The sequence below is a fragment of the Procambarus clarkii genome, chromosome 27 (genome assembly GCF_040958095.1).
Source record: "Procambarus clarkii isolate CNS0578487 chromosome 27, FALCON_Pclarkii_2.0, whole genome shotgun sequence".
In the NCBI taxonomy this organism is placed as follows: Eukaryota; Metazoa; Arthropoda; class Malacostraca; order Decapoda; family Cambaridae; genus Procambarus; species Procambarus clarkii.
This window is the reverse complement of record NC_091176.1, coordinates 5,689,237-5,710,185: the sequence shown is the minus strand read 5'-3', so window position 1 is coordinate 5,710,185 and position 20,949 is coordinate 5,689,237. Positions and strand designations below refer to the sequence as shown.

Below are 20,949 nucleotides of genomic sequence, written 5' to 3'. Positions count from 1 at the left end.
ACCAGCGATACAAAGATGCGAGAAACAACTACACGTCAGTGAGGAGAGAGGCAGAAAGAGATTTTGAAAAAGGGATTGCAGACAAATGTAAAACAGAACCAGATCTATTCTATAAATTCATAAACAACAAATTGCAGGTAAAGGATAATATTCAGAGAATGAAAATGGGAAATAGATTCACGGAAAATGAAAAGGAAATGTGTGAAACACTAAACGAAAAGTTCCAAAGTGTGTTTGTACAAAATGAAATCTTTAGGAACCAGACACAATAAGAATTCCAGAGAACAACATAGAGCACATAGAGGTGTCTAGAGACGAAGTGGAAAAAATGCTCAAGGAGCTAAGTAAGAACAAAGCAATTGGTCCAAATGGAGTTTCACCATGGGTTCTGAGAGAATGTGCACCTGAGCACAGCATTCCACTTCAACCGATTTTTCAGGCATCCCTGTGTACAGGAGTTGTAGCTGATGTGTGGAAAAAGGCTAACATAGTTCCAATCTACAAAAGTGGAAACAGGGAAGACCCCCTTAATTATAGACCTATATCATTGACCAAGTGTAATGGTCAAAATATTGGAAAAAATAATTAAAACTAAATGGGTAGAACACCTGGAGGAAAACGATATAATATCAGACAGACAGTATGGTTTTCGAACTGGAAGATCCTGTGTAACGAACTTACTCAGTTTTTATGATCGAGCCACAGAGGTTTTACAGGAAAGAGATGGTTGGGTTGACTGCATCTATCTGGACCTAAAAAAGGCTTTCGACAGAGTTCCCCATAAGAAGTTGTTCTGGAAACGAACATATTGGAGGAGTGACAGGTAAGCTACTAACATGGATGAAAAATTTCCTAACCGACAGAAAAATGAGGGCCATAATCATAGGCAAGGTATCGGATTGGAGGAATGTTACGAGTGGAGTACCACAGGGTTCAGTTCTTGCACTGGTAATGTTCATTGTCTACATAAACGATCTACCAGTGGGAATACAGAATTACATGAACATGTTTGCTGATGATGCTTAGATAATAGGGAAGATAAGAAACCTAGATGATTGTCATGCCCTTCAAGAAGACCTGGACAAAATAAGTATATGGAGCAACACTTGGCAAATGGAATTTAATGTGAATAAATGCCATGTTATGGAATGTGGAATTGGAGAACAGAGACCCCACACAACCTATAAATTATGTGAGAAATCTTTAAAGAATTCTGACAAAGAAAGGGATCTAGGGGTGGTTCTAGATAGAAAACTGTCACCTGAGGACCACATTAAGAACATTGTGAGAGGAGCCTATGCTACACTTTCTAGCCTCAGAATTGCTTTTAAATACATGGATGGAGAAATACTAAAGAAATTGTTAACAACTTTTATTAGACCAAAGCTGGAATATGCAGCGGTTGTATGGTGCCCATATCTTAAGAAGCACATCAACAAACTGGAAAAGGTGCAAAGACATGCCACTAAGTGGCTCCCAGAACTGAAGGACAAGAGCTACGAGGAGAGGTTAGAGGCATTAAAATGCAAAAACTAGGAGACAGAAGAAAAAGAGGCGATAAGATCACTACGTTCAAAATAGTAACAGGAATCGATAAAATTGATAGGGAAGAATTCCTGAGACCCGGAACTTCAAGAACAAGAGGTCATATATTTAAACTAACGAAACAAAGCTGCCAGAGAAATATACGAAAATTCACTTTTGTAAATAGAGTGGTAGACGGTTGGAACAAGTTAGGTGAGAAGGTGGTGGAGGCCAAAACCGTCAGTAATTTCAAAGCATTATATGACAAAGAGTGCTGGGGAGACGGGACACCACGAGCGTAGCTCTCATCCTGTAACTACTCTTAGGTAATTACACACTCACTCTCGCACATTACTCAAATGTAATGTAATGAAGATAGGTGTAGGGAGCAGGGGGCCAGTTACAAGGTATCATTTGGGAGATGATATTCTACTCGAGTCAGAGAGAGAAAGACCTGGAGGTTGAAAATTTTTTATGATGTGCGATGTTAGTGCTATCGGTCTGTAATTTTTTGCCTCTGCCTTATTTCCTCCTTTATGGAGTGGTGCTATCTGTTGTTTTTAGTATGTCAGGGATAACGCCAGTATCTAGGCTTTGTCTCCACAGAATGTGAAGGGCCTGCGATAGTGGTTTTTTACAGTCCTTAATGAATATGGAGTTCCAAGAATCTGGGTCTGGTGCAGAGTGCATAGGCATACTGTTTATGGCTTCTTCAAAATCCAGTGGGGATAGGGTGACGTCTGATATATGATTTGATATTGGTATCATATCCATGAAAAATTCATTTGGGTTATCAATCTTTAGTGTGTTTAGTGGCTCGCTGAAAACAGAGTCGTACTGCTTCCTCAGTAAATCACTCACTTCTTTGCTGCCATCGGTGAAAGTTTCATCTCCCTATCGCAGGGGCCCGATACTAGATGTGGTTTTTGATCTTGATTTTGCATAGGAGAAAAAATATTTTGGATTTCTCTCTATTTCACTGATGGCCTTTTGCACTCTTTGCCTCTCCTGGGTTTTGTATGATTCTTGTAGCTTGAGTTCAATTGTTTCTATTTCTCTACCTAACCTTCTTTGGCGTTCATGAGGTAGGGTGCGACTCAAGTTGTTCCGCGATTCATTTTCTTCGCCTATATAGGGAACGACATTCCCGTTCCAGCGTTAACACTTTGGTGCACCCCGCTCGCCACCCCTCAACTGTGCGATATGGGACCCAGGGTGTCATGGGAGCGCGCGTAAATTCTGAAAAGTGTATACTCTCTTCAACTTTGTCACCTTAATTCTCATCCTACGAGATTAAATTTGGTATCATTGTGTTCGCAATAGAATTCTCTACAGCACTAAATGCATATAAACTCCAAAAGCCAGCTAATTACCCGCGGCAAACAGAGAAATTGCGAACGAGTTACCCAGGAGCGCGCAAACGCGATAAAATGTTTTCAGTATTTTCACTCTGGTCACCTCAATTTTTATCCTAGGCCTTTCATTTTGGTCTCAATGAGTTTGCAATAAAATTCTCTAGAGGAACATTGGCATATAAAATAAAAAACCCGGTCACGTTCCAACCGCCGACGAGTTGAAGACGGGCCACACGTTAGCCGCGAGTGAGTGCTCAGACGCCTTCCAGCTACACTCCCAATTCCCGCCCTTTTCAAGCCTTTCTTTCGCAATTTTCTTCCTGGAAGGGCCTTGTTCATGATCACTATCCATCGTGGAGTAAGCGTAGATAGTTTCTAAAGCCGCAGTAAGAAATATAGCCACGGAAAATAGCCAAAATGTTCACACGTTTGAGATGCGAGGGGAGGCGACATTGGTCACAACAGTGGAGCGAAAACAATGGGCCCACGGCATGTGCCAAGCCACCTGAGGGCCACGAGGCTCAACAAAGAAAATGAGAAGACATCGGTGCGCATTTTAAAACCAGTCCCCAAAAAATCGGATAAAAACCTGATTTTTGGCGATTATTTAAAGTGGATGACGCAATGCTGCGTCATCCCCGGAATTACCGACAGTAAACAGATGACGCAATGCTGCGTCATGCCCGGGCGAAAGTGTTAAAGGGTTAAACATTTCAGTGGAAATTATTTAAATGTAAAATAATTCCAGTTTATAATCCTTATTTAGCTACGTAGCTTTAATAAACTGACTTACACTATGAGGAGTCATATTATAACATGAAAGAATTAAACATGACAGATACTCGTCACAATCTCTTCTTTCCTTAGTTAATTCCGATATATATACAGTAAATCCATTTACGCTTGAGATGCCTATCGAGAGCCGTGCATGCGCAATCGGGAGGAGGAAGAACATGCGAGTGTGTCACTAGCCGCCACGCGAGAAAGATGCCATTAACAACGTGCCTCTATGTGAGTGAAACATCATTAACAGCGTACTACAGAACACATCAACACTTGCCTCTCCGATGCCATTACACAGAAGCGTGGGCAACTATCTTGCCAAGTTACTGTGTTGCAGAACTCCTAATTAACGACTCATAGTTACGTCATCCTTGCATCAGCGGATGCCACAGTTCGTGGAGGTCTACATCTGCATGCAACACAATACCGGGCAAGCATAATACCAGTTCCTACTGATTTTTGTTAGATAAGTGCACTTGGTAACATTTTTCATATGTAGGTTGCTCGTTCATTATACCACGCAATTATTAACAAAACAAAGTTAGTTGAACAGAATCTAAACTCTTACTTCTCAATGAGAAATAGCGATATTAACGATAGTCTAGACAACCTTTACATTTAATTTGCCTTTCAGCTTGACTGGGGGCGGCGTGAAGGAAAAGAATTAATTTCATTCCATGTACTTGCTCGACACCTGTTGCAACGAGTGTGCTGTCGTTATTGCCAACACGTTTCCCACTAATTCAGTCGAACAGCTAAGCTGAATTGATTTTCTAGTAGTGTAGTATTAAATGTACTAACCTCTAGTTATATGAATGATTTCCTTCCAAATTGCCATTTGCTTGTCATTTATGAAATTTATATTATTTACTAACTATATTTATTTCATTTATATATGAACTAATAATTTGAATTTGCATACATATTTCTTTCTGACGATTGAACCAGCGTCAGATTACTGGTGCTAGAACTTAATTGTATCCTAGCGCTCGTACCCCCCAATTTGTGAAAGTTAATCTGATTCTTATTTCATGATAAATACAGTTTCACTAAGATCCATAGGACACTTAGTTCTTGGTATCAATTTAATTCACTTGCTCATTTTGTTTTCCACTTTTTCTCCAAAAATAATTACCTAAGTGTAATTACCTAAGTGTAGTTACAGGATGAGAGCTACGCTCATGGTGTCCCGTCTTCCTAGCACTCTGTCATATAACGCTTTGAAACTACCGACGGTCTTGGCCTCCACCACCTTCTCACCTAACTTGTTCCAACCGTCTACCACTCTGTTTGCGAAAGTGAATTTTCTTATATTTCTTCGGCATCTGTGTTTAGCTAGTTTATATCTATGACCTCTTGTTCTTAAAGTTCCAGGTCTCAGGAAATCTTTCCTATCGATTTTATCAATTCCTGTTACTATTTTGTATGTAGTGATCATATCACCTTTTTTTCTTCTGTCTTCCAGTTTTGGCATATTTAATGCCTCTAACCTCTCCTCGTAGCTCTTGCCCTTCAGTTCTGGGAGCCACTTAGTAGCATGTCTTTGCACCTTTTTCAGTTTGTTGATGTGGTGGTCCTTCGTAGCTATTGAAGTCTCTCTTCATTTTAATTACAAATATTGGAGTCAGATTTTCCCACACCAGGAACAGTAACGCGGTAGCGCACAGCCAAGACCCTGTTCGACCGCCAAAAACCCTGCACCTGAATGTCAGCCCAGGATATGTTGCCAAAGACGGCAGCAAGACCAGCGAACTTACGAACGTCATTGGTATGGGGATAGACCGTAGGTTTGCTAGCCTTAATAAACCTACCTACGGATGACCTGGGAGACTCGCACCCGTGAAAAGGGAAGGAGGGAAACCGGATCAACCCAAAGCGCATCCCCAGACACAGAAGCCGTGGAGCGCAAATAACAGTGAAGGGCCACAACCGGACACAAAACAGATGCACCCCCCAGCCTGACCAACCAAGCATCAACAAGCCAAGGACCCCTCCGGAAAGCAGCCGTCTCATTCTTCGCAAGAAAAGGACACGGCTGTAGAAGAACAAACCAATCGCCATGACCGAAAGAGCAGAAAGCCCTGCGCTGGAGGAGAGCATGAAACTCCCCGACCCGACTCCCCAGAGGCTAATGCCAACAGGAAAAGAGCCTTTGAGAGAAAATCCTGAACCGAATGGGCCACCACAAACCGAGGAGAAGAAAGAAAAGAGAGCACTCTGTCCAAAAGCCAGGACGGCTCAGGTGGAGAATGGGCAGGCCGGAGGTGAAACCACGCACGAGACAGCTTTCAAAACGGAGCAGAAGTAACATCTACACCAAAAGCAAGCTGAAGTGGCTCCGCCAGCGCCGCACGATACGAGGCGACAGTATTCGGCATAAGATGACGGTCCTGGAACAACCAAGAGAAAAAGGACACCACCACCCGAACCGAAAACGAGGCACAATGATGAAGAGTCAAAAAGAACCGGAAGGACTGCCAGGAAACATACTGCCGCCGATACGAAGCCCGCAGGTGGGACACTAGCAAGGAAGCCACCAGATCACCACAAAGATGATGATAAACTTGAGTCAAAAATACCATATGCAAAGACTCAAAGAGAAGTTCGAACCAGCCATGTGAAGCACTGGTCTGATCTGCTGGAAGAGGCGGAGCAGTGGGAAAAACTCTGGGTTCGGACACCATGCAAGCAGTGCCTGAAACCACGGCTAGGCCGGCCACCACAGGGCCAAGAGGACAACTCTTCCCCTGGTACGTTTCCAATCATGTCAGGACTTGGAACAGCTGAACCTGGGGAAAGAGGTACAGGAACCCCCACCTCGACCAGTCCTGCCAAAAGGCATCGACCCCGACAGCCTCGCAGTTGGGGAAAGGCGCCACGTAAAGGGGAAGGCGCTGTGACCACGTCAACGCGAAGAGGTCCACCTTGAGGCACCCAAACATCTGACAGAGCCAAAGGAAGGAGTCGTCATCAACCGTCCATTCCGTGTTAAGCAGAACGAAATGAGACAGGCTGTAGGCCAAGACGTTGAACACTTCCCGCACATGAACTGCCAGGAGAGCCAAACCCTGAAAACTCAGCAGACGAGTCACTCGAAGCGACCAGCGCCAAAGAGCCAAGGACCCCAGCGAACCCCCTCGATTCAGGCAATGAACTACTGGGGAGCATTCCGAATGGAGCCGGATTGTCAATCCGCAGGTGACCCAAACCCTCTGAAAAGCAAACCACACCACCGCGAACTCCTGCACCATGCTGTGGGCCCGACGGAAAAATAGACCCCACCGTCCCTGGCCGGCCTGTTCAGCATGGTCACAAAGCCCCAATCAAGAGATGACGTGTCCGTGAACATATTGAGCTAGGGCTCGGGCAGGCGCCAATTCACTGAACCCTGAAAAACCCAAAGAGAAAGCTGGCGACGCAGCAGCTGAAGCAAGGCCCCCGGGGGCCGAACCCAGCAATCACGAGAGAGGCGGAAGGGACGTTCCCGAAGGAACCAGAACAGCCGACAAAGCCAAACCTGACCCGACGGGTAGACCATCATCGCAAAGTTCAGGCTCCCGCACAGACCCTCGAGCAGCTGCCGGGTGACCCGGAAGCCCCCAGAAACAAACGCATGCGGGACCGCAGCTGTAAGAGAGACTCCAGAGGAAGAGACAAGGAAGAGGTCCGAGAGTCCTACAGAAGACCCAGCCAGATTCGAACCTGGGAGGGAACCAGATGGGACTTCCTCCAGTTCACCAAGAACCCGACCCCAACGAGCTGGGAAAGAACCATATCCCTGGCCAGCAGCCATGAGGACCGGCTGGGAGCCCAAACCAGCCAGTTGTCGAAGTTGGCCAACACCCGAACACCTAAAAGACGCTGAAAGGCCACGACGACCCAGGTAAGGCGTGTGAACACGCGAGGTGCCAGATTCAACCCGAATGGGAGACAACGAAAGCGGTAAGCTTGACGCCCCACAACAAAATCGAGCCAGTCCCTTAACCCCGGATGGATCGGGACGTGCCAATAAGCATCTCTAAGGTCCAGGGACACCATCCAAGAGCCCGGCGCCAACAGGATCCGAACCTGGGACAGCGTAGTCATCTGAAAAAAAAGCAATGAATCCAGGGGTTCAGACGGGACAAGTCCAGAATGAATCTCAGGTCTGCACAGTCCCGTTTCGTCATTGGGAACAGACAGGAAACCCATCTGAGGGACATCGTTGTTTCGACCACGCCCAAGCGCACCCACAAGACGACTCGACAGAGCACAGGGGAAGAGGCCTGCCCTGCCAGCCCTGAACCCCCCGAAGGAGGAGGGGTCACCCAACGCCACTGCAGGCCGAGGGAAACGACCCGAAACGCCCACATATCGTGGGACCAGGAGTGAACGAACAGCGCAAGCCTCCCCCCACATTGCCCCATCAATGGGGTGAATCACGAAAGGGCCGGTGCCCCTTACAAGACCCCGAACCTCGCACAGAGTGAACACCGGGCCGACCAGACGAAGGCGGGGCCGGACCCGAAACTGGCACCAGCGGCCTACCTCGATGAGAGGAACCCCGAGCCCTGGCACGACCAATCCGGGAAGGCCTCCCCCGGGACCACCAGATAACCAACAAGTCAGACATAGGACGACAACTAGTCGAAGAAGCCTGCAAATACTGCGCCACGTCAGAATCCGCAATAAGCAGAGGACAAAAAGGAGAGGACATCCTAAGAGCCAGGGCCCCCAGGCCGATTTCAGAGAGGAGGTTATCTTGAGATGATTTCGGGGCTTAGTGTCTCCGCGGCTTAGTCCTTAACCAGACCTCCATCCTCAGGAAGCAGCCCATAATGGCTGATTAACCCCCAGGTATCTATTTACTGCTAGGTAACAGAGGCATCAGGGTAAAAGAAACTTTGCCCACTGTTTCTCGCCGGCGACCAGGATCGAACCCGGGACCACAGGATCATGCGTACAGTGTTCTTTCCGCTCAGCCACCAGCTCCCTTGAAGGAGATAAGCACCGCCTGCCAACACGCGAGCCGGGAAGCACAAAACAGCGAAACCGCATCCCGCATGATCGGCGCAAAGAGTTTCAACAAGGCAGCCGACAAGCGAGCCGCCGAGCCTAAGGCACCGGACCCAGGAATGACCCCAAGAGTCCCCCACATCCTTCTCAACCCAGTCCGAAGAGGGGAAAGAGGGAAAAGAAATGCAAGGCTGAAGCCAAGAGGCCACGGGAGCACAAATCCTCAGCAACCTGGGGAGCCGCAAGGGAGGGATCCTGCACATGGAGCTGCACGACGCCAACATCCCCTGGGGGCAAACCAGGGGCAAACAAGGTTGCCTGCCAGGAAAACCTGAACCACCATTGACGCCTCATGCCACGCAAGCATGTGGGAATGACAGAAGGAATGCCAAGCCTTCAAAGCAAACACAGGACAGTCCACAAGCCAGGACGACTCTGGAACCTCATAACGGACCCAGAAAGGGAACGACGTCCCAAACCTGAAAGAGGACGGATCCATAACAGAGGTACAATCCGGGTCACGCAGGAGGTAACCAGCAAGGGCCACCCGCACTGCAAACGGTTGGATGCGGGAAGCTGAAAACCGACTATCCTTTTTGTAAAATTGTACCCCAAGGTGTATTTCTTGTCCCATGTAGTTAGAACTGGTGACTATTACTATATAGACCCCTGCACTTCCACTATTATAAGAAAGTAAGATCGGGTGTTGTTAGCGATACTTTAGGGTACAGCTTTCAATCTTGTACCTTACACCAAGCCCCAAGGTTAGTACTTACAGGGCACCTAGGGATGATAACCCTAGGTGCATGCAGCCTGAGTACTGTAGATTAACTCCTGACTATCGCACTCCTAGAGAACAGTCACCATATGCCAAGCACAGTGCTGAAAATCACTGTAGCCAGAGCACACGACCTCAGCCTCCAGCCTTAAAACTGAAGTGTGGATGGCCGGTGTGGGGGTCTGGGGCTCCCCTCTTCCCCCCTCCTGGGGAGGGAAGAGCTGCACAGACAGTGGCACGGCGACATGTGACGTCATGCTCGTTTGCTCATTTCTTTTTGGGGAGTTCTATCCACTTGTTCGTTTTTTTTGTAGCAATTTTCACCAGAATAAGGGTTTGTTTTGGAACGCTTACCTTTCTGGGTGCCTGACCAGGTCGATGGCAGACATAGAATGCTTCCAACCACACGGGGATTTCTATAGGCCATTGCTCCTCGTGCCTCTTCTGAGGGGGCCAGGTTCTGGCTCGTGGTCCCTGATAGGTAGACACACAGAACTCCATACACATTGCTGCCAAAGTTTGACATTAGCATATCAGCCTAGATAGCTCCAGGGAGCCGACGGGGCTCCCCCCAGAAAAATACATTTTACACAGAAAACTAATCATAGTACCTTAGCTTTATGGAGGACTCTTGTTGGAATATGGAAGACAATGAAGAGGGGGAAGGGGGGAGGAGGAGAGGTGTTAGTGTTTGGAAGTCCCCTTCCATTATAACATCAGCCAGTGATGGCATTTCTGGCACTCTCTCTCTCTTACATTTTGCAGGCATACCACCATACCACTAGAACCTAGTTGTGGCTCACTGCTCTCTTGTTATACTAAGAATCTTTCTATAGACACTTGTTTTTTCCCTATGTTTTAACACTTATCTGGTCAGACATCACTGTGTCTCACTATGAATGATCTCTTTGTCTTTCCTCTATCGTCATCCTCACAACTATTTTCTTAGGTTGAACATTACCACTGACTTTCTTGGAACTCATGGCATGATATATAAGAAGAACTTTTATGTTCAGAAACCAAAAAAGCACAAAACAATAAAATACTTTACAAATACTTCAAACGCGATCATCACTAGGCAAGAGACATTGGTAAACTGAAGCGTTATGCTCGTGGTGGACCTGTATGTGTACAGGTATGAACAAACTTCGAGCATTGAGGCAAACAACGAGTACTGAATCAAATTCTTCGGGGAAATTGAGCACAAGTGCCGAAAAATACGAGCACGGGCATACGAGTACCGAGGTTCCACTGTATAAGGAAACAAAAAGAGCAATACCTTGAATACATTTCAACCAGTGAAAGTGAAGGTGCAAGCACTAGCAGAGGGTGCGGTAGAAGAACTTTGAAACCTTCAAAGCATATACAGTTGGATGAGGTTGTGTACAAGTGGTTTGCTCAGCACCACACAGAAGGCGTGACAATTCATGGCCCAGAAATAAGAAATGCTGCAGGTAGGTTTGCAGCAAGCCTTGAAATAAAGGATTTCGAAGCAAGTGAAGGGTGGGTTGCAAGGTTCAAAGGGAGACAAAATATTGTGAAGAGGAAAATTGTTGAAGAATCGAGTGCAGATACAAGCAGCGTGGTACCATTTAAACATAAATTAACCCTTAAATTGCGCATCGCATCATATGATGCTCTGACCGACTTGCAGTAAATTGCGCATCACATCATATGATGCTTTGGAGTACTACACAAGATTTAAACGGCCGCGGATACACAGGGTTCACCTTCACCACACCTTCATCAGGGCTCTTGTAAACAGACGCCATTTTTTTTTTAAATCATGGGCCAAATTCCCGGGTGTTAGAGGCCTCAGTATTGAGTGAGCTACCAAGCCTGATGCATGCAGCATGAGCTAACAGCACTGCTGTTCAGCTTGTGACCACAGCATCGCCTAAAAATGCCATAAAATACTTGTTCATACAGTTATGTAGCGATGATATTATTACAGAAGACCCCAAACTGTGATAAAACTGGCCAGGGTTCTGATAATAGCAGGATTGTGGTGATATTTAGCGCTGTGCTCCATGGAGGGAGGAGTAATGCTGTGGGAGGGAGGGTGGTGGCGTTGTCTTCTGACTGTGTGTGGCCACCTTATATTGACTGCACTCACCATACCAGCTTAGTGGTTCGCTATGGTGAACACAAATGTAGATACTTATATATAACGTGTGTATAGAAGGTATAAACAGCAAGAGGAGTAGGTTGGGTGCCGCCATTTTGGTGAGGGTGGTTGCGTCGTCTGCACGACTTATCATGTTGTTTACTGGTGACCACTATGGTCTTTGGGCACCATACCAGTTTACTTGTACAAGTATGGTGAATAAAACATGTAGATACTTATATATAATGTGTGTATATAGCGTAATAACACCACAAACAGTATTGTTGAAGGAGAAATATTAGTGCGTCTGGCCATGAGGGCGGCCGCCACCAGCTGACTGTGTGAGTAGCTACGTCTTTGTGCCTTTACTCACCATACAAGCTTAGATGTACAGTTATGGTGAACAAAACATGTAAATACTTATATTTATAATGTCTGTATATAAAACCAAAACAGTATGGTGGGAGGAGAATGGTGGCGAGTCAGGTGAGGTGAGGAAGGGAGGGAGTGGCAGCCAGTGGTAGGCTGCCACTGCCACTCAGCATACCAACTTAGTGGTTCGTTATTGAGAACACGAATGTAGATACTAATATATAGCGTCTGTATATTGTGAATAAAAGCAAAAACAGTATTGTGGGAGGAGAATGTGGGTGAGTCAGGTGACTTGAGGGAGGGAGGAAGTAGCAGCCAGTGGCAGGCTGCCACTGGCACTGCCACTCAGCATACCAACTTAGTGGTTCATTATGGTGAACATGAATGTAGATACTTATATATAATGTCTGTATATAGTGAATAAAAGCAAAAACAGTATGGTGGGAGGAGAATGTGGGCGAGTGAGGTGTTGAGGGAGTGAGTGGCTGGCTGGTGTGTGGCGGTCACTCCTCGTTACTTTTTGACTCATAATAGCAACTTAGTGGTTCGTTATGGTGAACAAAACATGCAGATACTTATATATAACCTGAGTATATAGTGTAATAACCGACAACGTATTTGTTCACTGATGAACATAATTGAATCAATAATATGCACACCATATTTTTGAGTACAGCGATGATTCACTCATTTTATTATATAAATATATCACACTACACACCAGAGACATTGAAATAATTAGGTAATTATCTCTTTGTGGCAACTCCGGCCTGACAGCTGGCGAGTAACAGACCGCCTGGGACGCACGCTGAGTCAGCGCCTGTTTTTTGCCAGACTTCCCCGCCCTATAGCAGGCAATATATGCCACTTACGATTTTTTTATTATTTTTCCCATGATCAGTGAACACAAATTAACAAGTTTAGAAGGAAAAATAATTTTTTTTTTTTTTTGGTATGCATCTGTGAGTGACACATGCTAAATAGCCAGGCACCATACAAGGGTTAAGAACATACATGTTGTCAAATAATTTATATTCTTATCAAATTTATAATGCTGATGAAACTGAGCTGTATTGGAGGAGTTTACTAGAAAAAACTAACTATGAGGAGTGAGGGTTGTGTGCCAGGCCGTAAAGTTAACAGAGAACAGGCTGTCTGCCATGATGTGTGCCAATGCCGACAGCATAGACAGAATTACGTGTGCAATTGTTGGCAAATCAAAGAAACCAAGAGCCTTGCAACATTGCTTGGACAGACTGCCTGTGAAATATTATAACTTAAAGAATGCATGGTTTACACAGATCTTTATTTCTTGGTTTCATGACGTGTTCTGCAAGGAAGTTCGTGACCATAAAGTTAAGAAACTCAAAGTGAGGCCAAGCGAAGTTCGGGCTTTGCTGTTGCTTGATAATGCGCCTGCCTGCCCCAGAATCGACACGTTAACCTCACATGATGGCAAGATAACGTGTATGGCACTTCCTCTCACATCCAGCCTATGCATCAGGGAGTTATCTGTGCCCACGAAGAGGTTGTACACCAAAACGATGTTCAACAAAGTTTTGGTGGTTTTGTCTCTTGAAGATATGGAACTTGGCGTGGATTTCAGGGCTAAAAGAACCCTTGAGAATTTGAAGAACTATTCCATAAAGGAAGCCATCTGGGCCAAGGTGTGGAGTTAAGTAAAGGAAATGACTTTGAAGAATTCCTGAAAAAACTCCTCATGTCTATGGTCATCAATGAGGAGGATGAAGAAATGAATTTTGGAGGATTCACAGATGAAATCCATGGAATGTTCAGAAATGCTGGCAAAAAATTAGAAAGACAGAATGTGGTTGATTGGCTTGAAAGAGATGCTAATAACCCTGGATATGGTGTGATGAATGAAGAAGAGATTCTAGAGTCTATGCCCAGTAGACTAGGCATGATATATGTACAGTAAGTACATGTATCAGTACTGGATAACAAAGTACTGGAGTTATGGAAGTACTATGGAAGAAAATGCAGAATAGAACCAGTTCAACGTCCTCCCAGCGAGCATTTAGAAATATTGCCAGAACAACCGTGGACATCTTCAAGAGAAAATTAGACTGTTTTCTAAAAGACGTTCGGGACCAACCGGGCTGTGGTGGGTATGTGGGCCTGCAGGCTGCTCCAAGCAACAGCCTGGTGGACCAAACTCTCACAATTCAAGCCTGGCCTCGGGCCGGGCTTGGGGAGAAGAAGAACTCCCAGAACCCCATCAACCAGGTATCAACCAGGTATCTATTACAGGTAAGGTTGACAAAGAAGTGGAGGATGAAGGAACCAACACCACAGACCACGAAACAGAGTGTATTCATGTCCTATGTTGATGGATTAATTAAGTTTCATCCAGCTGTGCTAATCCAGAAGTTGGGAACATGTATCAGTACCTGAGGCGAACCAAAGAGCTGATCATAAAAAGGCCAATGAACACAGTAGGCAAGCTTAACTTGATACCTGCTTGATGGGGTTCTGGGAGTTGTTCTACTCCCCCAAGCCTGGCCCGAGGCCAGGCTCGACTTGTGAGAGTTTGGTCCACCAGGCTGTTGCGTGGAGCGGCCCGCAGGACCACATACCCACCACAGCCCGGCTGATCCGGAACTTCTCTTAGAAAACAGTCTTAGAAAACTTGATTCTTACTTTTGCAAGAAAAGCAACCAAGGCCCTTCAACCAGTGAAGCCTGACAGGCAATCCAAGTGCCTTCAACCAGTGAAGCCTCACAGGCAAGCCAAGAGTCTTTAACCAGTGCCTTCAGCAGCTGCCAGTCAAAACTAACTTTGCCTCATGAATTGTACAGTAATTTTAAGTGTTAATTTTAGTGTTGTGTTAGAATAGGTTATGTAAATTGTCAAGAATTCTTAACTTCAAGATGTGTGGCATCAAGAAGACGAACTACAACAAGTTAAGTTGAGGTTTCTAGTTGAATATTTTATAATTATGTGGCAATTCAAATTATGTTTGGTATAAAAATAGTTGGAAATGTTCACTTTTGGACTTCCGCGATGAAAAAGTATGTTAATCCGGAAAGCGTGCTAATCCGGCTGGGGGTCCTTCCCATATAGTCCAGATTAGCAGGTTTATACAGTACAGGAATCATAACATGATGGATGTTTATGAACTGTGATATGTAGTTTAAGTGTTGAGAGGCTCTCTTTGAATGGGAACCACTGTTGGCAGTCATGCGAGGAGGAAGCAGGTGAAGGAAATCTGCCAATATTCTGCTATACATCAACTTTCCCAAAATGCTGCTTGTGTTAGTGGTTTTGCAAGAATGAATCATTTGCACACAAAAATTGTAACAAAACACATTGTATTTTCTTTGAAAAATAACAAAAAAATAAAAATTAAGTACTGTAGGTCATTAATGAAGGAGTATCAGAAAGGTAAATCTCAGGCAACCTTATCATAAACAATTTCAAAGTCGGGGCCAAGTTGCATAGTCTGAAGGGCACGGAAGAATACACACGTGCTAAAAGGTGTCGTAATGAATAAACAAAAGCAAGGGTAGACAATGCGGTCACTCCAAGCAGTTTGTGAGAAATCCTGGATATGAAAGATCACATAATAGTCTGGCATCACGTTGACATCAAGTGATCTGTAGTCTCTACACAGTTGTCGCTCTCCCAGAGCTCTCTTTGAAACCACATGTAGAAGTGTGGAGCCCAGATACTACTGAAAAAGGGACTAGTCCCAATTACTAGCCATTTGTCCAATTCTTTCTGGGGTTTCTGTAACCATTCTGGCAGGTGTCGTGGTCTAGCTTAGGCAGATAACCCTAAGACGTGGTTATGGTGCTTGACAATGTGCTTGACTCTTGGCATCTTGCATATTCAGCCAAGTGTCATCCTTAATTTAAACCTGGCTAGTTCCTGCAGGGCCAAGGCATTAACACTTTCGCGCTATCTGGACGCGCCGGCGCGTTCGGTTTCGTCTAACGTAAACACATAGTGGACACAAAGTTATGTCTACTTTTAAAATATTTGTATAAAATTCAATTTTTATCCGATTTACTTTGGGTTTGTTTCAAACTGCGCGCTATGAGGCTCTCTTTCTCACCACTAGGCTGCATGGTACAATAAGTTCATGAAAGGTGTGGATAACTTCGATCAAATGGTATTTTGTCCCAAACGGGTTGCAGGTGGGTGACTTTAGCCGTTTATACTGGTAATTCTTCCCCCATATCATGTATTATATGCATATGTCTGTTTAGGGAATTTTATTCCGATCAATATACAACCAAAAATAACTGTGTGCAACAAGTATAATCTTGACAAACATAACAAAAGTAAAAATATTTCGTGTGTGTTTGACGCTCACTGATATGTTCCAGCGTTGTTTTATATTTGTCGCTATTCTAACTTACGCTTTGTTGATATTTTTAACCTATGGGCACATAGAACATTCTATTGCGAACACATTGACATAAAAATGAATGACGTACATAGAAAATTAATGTCATGAGAGTGAAATAAGTATAAACTTTCAAAGCGCCGTGCGTCGTCCCGTCACCGATACCGGGTAACAATTTCACCACTTCCCACACTCTTGCGGGCGGGCTGCATCATTATTCTACGCTTATATTCATATCACCGTGTTGGGAATTTCATTGCGAGTCCATTGATACCAAAATTAACGCTGTAGAACAAGTGTGGAGGTGATTACAATCCCAAGAGTAAAAACATTTTGTTGCTGATGGGCGCTCACAGCGAGTCATCTACGTAGTTATTTATTTGGTGCTGGTATCCCTATATGTTTCGTGACTTATTTTACTAATGTTCTTCTAGAGAATTTTATTGCGAACACGTTGGTACCAAAATGAAATACGTAGCATGAGAACTAAGGTCAGAAGAGTAAAAAGAGTATACACATTTTTGTTTTTACGCTTAAGCGATAAAAACGCAGCGCGCACATTCGGTTGGCTGAGTGACCTTTGCGGAGAGCGCGAAAGTGTTAATAGGGGCTTGGCTTAGGACAGCATTCATGCACTGAAAACTTCTACATGCAGGATCTATGATTAGGTTGACATTTACAAATTTATTCATGCAAATATCAAGGGTATGCAGAATTGCAAAACTTCCAAAGTTATTGTTTATAGCTGGCATCAGGGCATATGTGTCGAGATTCTGGTGCAGCTACACATGCTTTTTAGATATCATTCAAGCCCCTCACTTCCTTTCCCAAGAGATTTTTAAAACAGTTTGAAATTTACCACCATTGAGCTACATGATCCAACAATAATAAGAGACCATGTCTGCATCACAATACAGTATATGAAAACAAATTAGAAAAAGAAAACCAGTAAAAACAAGAAGATATCCCTACCAGAAATTCCTATAAAGACTGAACTGGGAGAAACAGGACACACAAGATAGAAATACAAAATATTTAATACATAACTCATGTTGCTGTGATCAAAATATAAAAAGTTTCACTTGACAATGAATTACTTTATCACATATATGCTTTTATGAACATAATTCCTGTTTATTAGAGATCTTGCTATAAACACAGCTGAAACTTAAATTTGCAAAACATTACCTTTGAATTTGATTTGGTAGTCTGACTTGGCCATGCGATCCCCATCCAAGACTTCTCCCAGTGAAAGACTCTTATGTTCAATCTGGGGACAAAAAATACAAGCTAATATTGACTTGTGTAATGATTTTAATAGTAGTAGTAGTAGTAGTAGTAGTAGTAGTAGTAATAGGCCTCCATCAGTCTCAGGAGACTATGGAGTTGAGCTCTGGTGTCGGCCTGGTCTGGAGTGGCCTCACCAGAGCGCAAAGCCAGGGTAGGCCGATTTGGGGAAGAAGCTGTTACCCTGGCAGCAGGTACCCCCTCTCCACAGCACTGTAAATTTCCAATGGAAAGGCATACGCCAATACGATTGGTTCCAGCGCCGTCGCAGGAACTGTGAGTTCCGGGGATGACCTCGAAGTTGGTGAAAAAGGGCACAGGGACCTCCAACCCTGGAGACCGCTGTGGATGTGGCCGGAGAAGAACCACCCCATCAAGGTTATGAATGACCCTAGCCTCCTGAAGCAGAGCCTGGGCCACATGACCCCCGGGAGGTGGACATCCCAGTCCCGCACCTACGGGTTCCAGACAAAGATCGTCACAGTCCCCTTTCACCCGAGGCCGGCCTCCTTCAAGACCAAGTAGAAGGAAGTGATAATTATTAAAAACAACAATTATTATTATAATTACTATAATAATAATATTTAATAATTATCACTCTTCCTTCTACTTGGTTTATTGTTTAAATAAATAATATAATGCATTGAGTATCAGCTGTATGTTGAATATTTTGTAATATCTTCTCAAAAGTAATCTAATACTGTACTGTATAATATTTTGTCCTCCAAAACTATTTTGTAAAGGTTTTAAAAAATGTTGTATGCCAAAACACACCTACTAAAATAAATATCACTGTGTATCAATACTTTGAACATATAAATAATAAACTGAAATGCTACTGTGAATAAAACTTGCATGTCACTGTCAATGGAGCCAAAAGTGCACCACACTCTACAGCACTGGCAGTGGTAAATAAAAATATCTGTATATTTGTAATTTCATTGTATCAATATTTAAATAGGATACTATAATGAAAGCAACTAGATAAAGTACAGTACTATATAAACATTTCTTCACAGTAGCAAAAGTGAGCAAGAACTGCTACACTCGCTCACTCTGCCTGTCCAACTTCAGTGTGTTACACATCATACAGTAACAAAATATTGTATACAAATTAACACTTTCGCACTCTCGGCGCTCAAAAAAAAACAATACCCCAGATGCTTTCAGCACTTCGCGCGCCTACGCGGTAAGACCGAAAAGTGTACACTCTTTTGACTGTCCTGACAATAATTGAAGGCGCACGTATTTAAATTTGGTATCACTGTGTTCGCAATGAAATTGTCTATAAGAGCATACCTATAAAATGCCGCCCAAGCATAAGGAGTATCAACACCAAATAAAAAACTATGCAGATCACTCGCCGAGAGCGCCAAACAGCAACAAAATGTTTCCACTCTCTTAATGGTTGCGAAACCTACAGTTGTCCTACATCGCTAATTTTGGCATCATTGGAATCGCAATAAAATTCTCTACACGGACATATGCATATGAATGTTTAATATAGGTAATTGCCCACCCGCAAGAGTGTGTGAAGTGGAGAGTAGTTAGCCGCGAGCGCACTGGCGAAAACACAGGGGGGAAATCATGCTTGGAAAGTTTATACGTTTCCTGACCCTACTTTTCTATGTACGTATTTCTTTTTTATACCAATGTGTTCGCAATAAAATTTTCTATAAGATGAACTGTATAACATTTGTACAAAGCATGTGTAAGAGAAGCGCCAAATATAGAACCACGTCGCTCAGTATGCGTTCGCGGCAGAAACGAACGCATTGTTTTCGTTCGTTTGATGTTTGTCATGTTTATACTTTTTGAAACATTTTATAATTTGTATGACAGTGATCGCAGTAAAATTCCCTACACAGACATATACATAACACATACAAATATTTCCCACGTGTTGGATATATCAACGGCTAAAGGGAACCCACTGCCACACACTCGCCACACCCCCAAACATACTTTGTGTATTTTTTTTTTTACTCATAGAAGTTTATGTGATATAATATTCATTCTGGTACCAAAACATTCGCAAATAAATTCCCTACAAAACAAAAGTATCCCCATCCATTTCGGTTAAAAAATGGAATTTATAGAAATATTTTTTCGATGGACGAGAAAACTCGGCTGTTATGCGGAATCGTAAGAGAAAACGGCGACGAGTTATCTCTAATCTAAAGCGCGAAAGTGTTAAAATAAATCAGGCTCTAAATGCATAGCTTATAACACACTTCTTTCCTGGACAGCAACATGCACAGTCAGGACAGGTGGGTAATGTCATAGCAGTTACTGTTTCAAAAGTTGCTGTCAAATCCTACACGAGACACAAAGGGAGAGTGAGGAGGATGAGAGTGGGGAGAAAGAAAGGGGAAGGGGGGAGAGGGGGGGGAAAGGGGAAGGGGGGGGAGAGGGGAAGGGGGGGGGGAGAGGGGAAGGGGGGGGAGAGGGGAAGGGGGGGAAGAGGGGAAGGGGGGGAAGAGGGGAAGGGGGGGAAGAGGGGAAGGGGGGGAAGGGGGGAGAGGGGAAGGGGGGAGAGGAGAAAGAGAGAGGGAGGAAAGGGGAGAAGGGGAGGAAGAAGAGAGGGAGGGAGACAGAGAGAGAAACAGAGCACAAGCCCACCCACCTGAACCTTGAAGGGATAAGAACATAAGAATAAAGGTAACTAGAGAAGGCCTATTGGCCCATACGAGGCAGCTCTTACTTATAACCACCCAATCCCACTCATATACATGTCCAACCCACATTTGAAACAACCGAGGGACCCCACCACCCCGTTTCGCGGTAATTGGTTCCGCAAATCAACAACTCTGTTACCGAATCAGTATTTACCCAAGTCTTTCCTAAATCTAAACTTGTCCAATTTATACCCATTGTAAACCTCTATCATGTCACCCCTAACTCTTCGCCTTTCCAGTGAATGCAATTTAAGCTTTTTTAATCTTTCTTCATATGACATTTATCTAATTTGAGGGATTAACTTTGTCATCCCACGCTGGACGTGCCCAAGTGAATCCATATCCATTCCATAGTACGGCAACCAAAATTGAACTGCATAATCTAAATGGGCCCTAACCAGAGCAGGATGTAGCTGAAGAACATCACCAGGTGTCTTGTTACTAACACTGATTAATAAATCCAAGTGTCCTATTTGCTGTGATCGCAATAAAATTCCATACACAGACATATGAAAATAAAGTACAAAACATGGGCGTGCCCCACCCGCAAGACCGTGGGAAGTTGCCAAAGGGTTACCCATTACCGCACGCCCAACTGTACATCGGCTACACCCCTATTGAAAAAACCAACGTAGAATGTAATGAAATGCCATTTTCTGGGTAAGACCCGGAGGCTCCCCGGAGTTATACCGGGCTGA

At 44.2% G+C, this 20,949-nt stretch overlaps 1 protein-coding gene across 2 annotated transcripts in view; it reads right to left on the bottom strand.

The window, feature by feature from the left end:
* Window positions 1-20,949, bottom strand: part of LOC123762747 (transmembrane 9 superfamily member 1) — a 119,567-nt gene that overhangs the window by 68,977 nt on the left and 29,641 nt on the right. For both annotated transcript variants that reach the window (XM_045749507.2, XM_069332293.1), the window contains exon 3: window positions 17,475-17,556. In XM_045749507.2, the coding sequence (XP_045605463.1) occupies window positions 17,475-17,556 (82 nt within the window). The remainder of the gene's footprint in view (window positions 1-17,474; window positions 17,557-20,949) is intronic.